This window comes from Rosa rugosa, chromosome 5 (genome assembly GCF_958449725.1).
Source record: "Rosa rugosa chromosome 5, drRosRugo1.1, whole genome shotgun sequence".
Classification (NCBI taxonomy): Eukaryota; Viridiplantae; Streptophyta; class Magnoliopsida; order Rosales; family Rosaceae; genus Rosa; species Rosa rugosa.
Window position 1 is genome coordinate 30670868 of NC_084824.1, and position 4398 is coordinate 30675265.

General features: G+C 41.3%; 1 protein-coding gene across 1 annotated transcript; it reads right to left on the bottom strand.

The window, feature by feature from the left end:
- Positions 1–758: 758 nt before the first annotated feature.
- On the bottom strand, positions 759–2725 carry LOC133710516 (aldehyde oxidase GLOX-like). The gene has a single exon (XM_062136603.1). It carries the CDS (start codon positions 2595–2597, stop codon positions 957–959), a length of 1641 nt encoding a protein of 546 aa, XP_061992587.1. The 5' UTR covers positions 2598–2725; the 3' UTR covers positions 759–956.
- Between the last annotated feature and the right edge of the window lie 1673 nt (positions 2726–4398).

The window sequence follows — 4398 nt, forward strand, 5'->3', positions numbered from 1 at the left end:
AGAAAGATCTTATCGTTTAATTAACATTTGGGCTGCATAATTAATATGAGTCAAGAGTAGGGATGGTGAGTTTCCTTATCATCTTCACTCTCTCTCTCTCTTGATGAAAGCTCAGTAACCCACCAGACTCCATGGACCTCCTCTTTGTTAACCTGTACTCTATCTCTGACGGCCTCAAACTCTCCCCCAATCTCACTGCCTCCTCTTTCCCTTCCCAAACCCATCTCGTCATCCGTCTCAGACCCGCCTCATAATCATCCATCTTTGTAGGCCTACATCTCCGTCATTGAAGATGTTTAGTACCAAAGCTTTACGGCAAAACCCGAGTCTCAGAGAGTAGTAAGCTGAGGAAGATGACTGACCGGAAGAATGACCGGGCAATAAACCTGGGTAGTCCATTGCTCAATGACATCGCCAATGCTTTCGTAGATCCCAAATTTTTTTGGGTTATACTTTATAGTAGCAGCGATGAAATCTGTGTTCGGGACGATAATGTGTTTGGGGTTAACTGATCATCAATGGCATTAATGTAAATTTTTGAAAAAACTGAACATTTTGGTAATTTTTCATAAAAATTCAGAAGCAGGCCTATTTTATTTGTTTTGCACGTGAGCTCCATGTCCTTATTTGTTTAAATCTTATACAAGGTGAGTTTTCTGTTTTTCAATCTTTGGTCTGTTACTTGTATGTAATTTAAACCAAAAAAGAAAAAAAACAATTGACGAGAATTGTGAAGGAAAGGAATTAATCCTGCCGACTTTATTTTGATTCACTACGTGAATACTGTATACAAATCTTTGATACAGTTAACACAACTTGTAAATACTGTAAGAATAATTAATGTATACGATGACAAAGAATTGAGAAAGCAACTGTACCTAACTACCTATATCTCTTAACTTCTAGTAATATATCCAATCAAAAAAAAAAAAAAAAAACTTCTAGTAATATATTAATTACTGAATCTTGACCCAAATACCCTCACTTGGAATCTGCTGATGAACCACATATACAAGATAATATCCGGACGGTGCAAGATTACCGGAAGCCGGCGTCGTAACCTGAACTTCAAACATCAAGTTCCCCACTGCTCTAACATTCTCGGAAGCAAGAACCACTAGCCTCTGGTTCATCGAGAACGAATGCGTAGTAAATGAAGGTGACACCATCGAAACAGACACTGAGTTCAGTTGTATTCTCCCCGTTATCGAAAATCGAACGGCTAGCTTCTGTCCATAACCAACCGTAACTTGTGACTGAGGCGAATAGATGCTCGGACGTATACTTGCAAATTGCGAGTCCAAGTAATTAGGGGAGAATGCTTCTAGAGCAAGTTCGGTTGGGAAAAGCACGTTTGAGAACTCGTAACGAATATGAGGGTTACTACCTCCAACAAGTACCCTTCCATCACGTAGCAGTATTGCAGTGGAGTGGTACATGCGTGGTATGGTGCTCGGGTTTTGTTTCTCGAACCGTGACCCGACCGCATTATCGGGCTTGTAAACAACCGGGTTCAGTATCGGGTTCCGCCCGAGCTGCCACCCCGCGGTACCTGATCCCGCACCGTTGATAATTAAAACGTCACCGTTGGCTAGTAACGTCATGTCACCCATGACTCTGGCTACAGGCATGTTTTCCACAACCCACTGCGGGTTCGGGTCGGTTATCATGATCCGAGCGCATGTCTTCAATGCTGGCACGAAAGTCCCACTTTCGGCCTTAACATAAGAGCCTTTGGGAGCTCCACCGCAAACCAGAACCTCAGCTGCCACAGCCTGACCTTTAGAAGTCTTGAGAGGTAGCAACACCGCTGAACCAGTGCTCGGATACGACCTCGGGTCTCCACCGGGTATTGTGGGGTACGTCTTCACTATTTTACCAGCAACATAGTCGTACAATATAGCTCTATTGTTGGCAAAGATAAAAAGATTGCCGTCAAGGTTGAGAAAGACAAAAGGGTAGAGATTGTTCTCTATGGCGTCGCCGTCACTTGTCTCAACAAGAAAAGGTAAACTGTGCGCGTTCATTGAGCCTCCACTTTTGGGGTAAAACTCGTAGTTGAACTGCCGCCGTCCGCCGATGATTATCTGGCCTCCATCTGGAAGAATATGATTGGTGGCGTACCATCTCCGGTTGACTAACCCGAACTCAATCTCTTTCCAGTCACAAGTAGGACACGGGTCAAAGACCCTCACTCTTCTGTCTCCGTCGTTGAAACCTCCAGTCTGGACTAGACTTCCGCTGGGGTTTACTGACCCCGAGGAGCACCACACGTCGGAGTACACAAACAGAGGACGGACTTTGTTGGACGCCACGTCGTACTCGGCGGAGTGGGCCGTGCAGTCGACTTTAAGCGCCGTGTCGTGGGGGTTGTTGCGGCAGACTCCGTTGGGGAGGGGGAGGTTGGATTTTCCGAAGTCGGTGCGGTCGAACATGACGACACGGTCGTTGTGGAGGAGCTGCATGTGCATGGCGGAAATGCCGACGCTTTTCACAAGCAGCTGCCATTTGCCGCCGGCGGCGTGGGTCAGGGAGAAGAAAAAAGTGCATATGAACAGGAATGAGAGAATGAGATGGGGAGTTGGGCATGTCTTCATAATGGGGGGATCCGATTTGATTCTCTACTTGGCTTGTTCGTGTTTTGGTCTGTTGTTGGTCTCAGAATAATGGGTCTATCTGTGAAGCTTTGCTGCTTTCTGCTTTGCTGTGTGTCTGACATTGTCGCCTTTATATAGTAGTGAGCTTGTGATCTGGGAGAGACGATTACAGAGAGAAAAGATCGAGCCACCCACATGCATGTATGTAAACGTGTGGGACCGGTTTGGTCAAAACGACAGACCGTAGTTTTGTTTCGGTTTGAAAATATAATGACCTTGTTCTGGGTTTGTAAATGCAAATATAAATTCTCAGTAGGAATGCTAGCTAGCCTTAGCTGCTTTATATTCGATCATCGGTTTTGTTTTTATTTTTTCTTGTACTGGTGATGATATTTATTTCGTTTTTTTTTTTCTGGTTGGTAAATGTGGAAATGGTCATTACTATTGATTCTTGAACGAGTGCATTGATAATAACTTGTTTTCCGGTACCGGCCAAAGAAAGTTAAGAAACCTGAATCCGCTGAGACTCTGAAATGTTATCGAAAAGTGAGTCTCACAAGGTATCTCTTAAAATGACTGAAAAAAAAGAATCTCTTGATGGAGGGGCTATATATATATAAGACTTCTGATTCTGAAATTTGAATAACCCAAAATACTCTAGATCTTTCGATCTGCATTATATCCTCTGTGATATGGAGACGTTGTCCTTTTACATATGTGAAGGGCTTTAGCAGAGAGTCATCGAGAGCCATTTCCAGAAGAAGGATCGAGTAGTTCTGTACTTCTATAGGTGGACCTCAGCGACTTAACATTATTGATAGAGATCTTCATGCAAACTCTGAAAGGCTGAAAGCTTTCTGAAACTAGCTTGAACACACGTGCAAGAAAGAGGCTATCTTCAACTGAAACACTCAACCTATATATCTATCTCAATCATTTGTTTTTTCCTCGCAGTCGTTATCTTTCTACTATGGTTAGGCGGTGAAGCTTTTACTTCTAGCTTCAACTTCTCGATCTAATGGCGCCGTTAAAGACGTTTCTGTGAGTACGTTATTACTTATTAGCGATTGCATTTTGTTGGTAATCATGAATTATTCTTGTGTCTTAATATATTGATTTCGATCTTAATGCATATTGTTATGGTATAATATGGACTTTTGGAGCAGAAATAATGAAATATTAATGCTCTTTTTTTTTTGGACAATTTTTAACTTCACCACTTGGGTCACCTCTATTGTCGATTAACATATTTTTACTTAATAAATATATCATCCAACGGTTAATATATTAAATTAACATTTACAGATCATCTATGTAATCAATCGAATCAGAAATCGTTTAATTATCTCATTGAATCAAACAAATGGATGGTTCTAACAACACTTACTACTATTATGATGAACCGTCTATGTATTTTATAGAAATGAATAACTAAAAGGTCTTCAATTTGATTGATTTTTTACATAGCTAATCTTTGTATGACGTTAGGCAACATGAATGGTTGGATTAGAAAAGAATAAATGGTGAATATGCTCATTCACCCCAATGGTAAACGTAATAATTGTCCTTTTTTATATTGGATGTGTTTTGTCTACTTGATTTAAGAATGTTGAACCTAAGTACCTAACTACTAATCGTTAGGTCTTACCAATAGTCTGTCGGGTAGTTCCTTGAGCCCAAGATTCCCAACCATAGCCTACAAAGAAGGGATGAGCGCAATTGTTTATTAGAACATATTTAAGTCGAGAAAATCATGTAATCTAGCAATGTGGTTAAGGTTTCCAATTCCAAGTATATATAA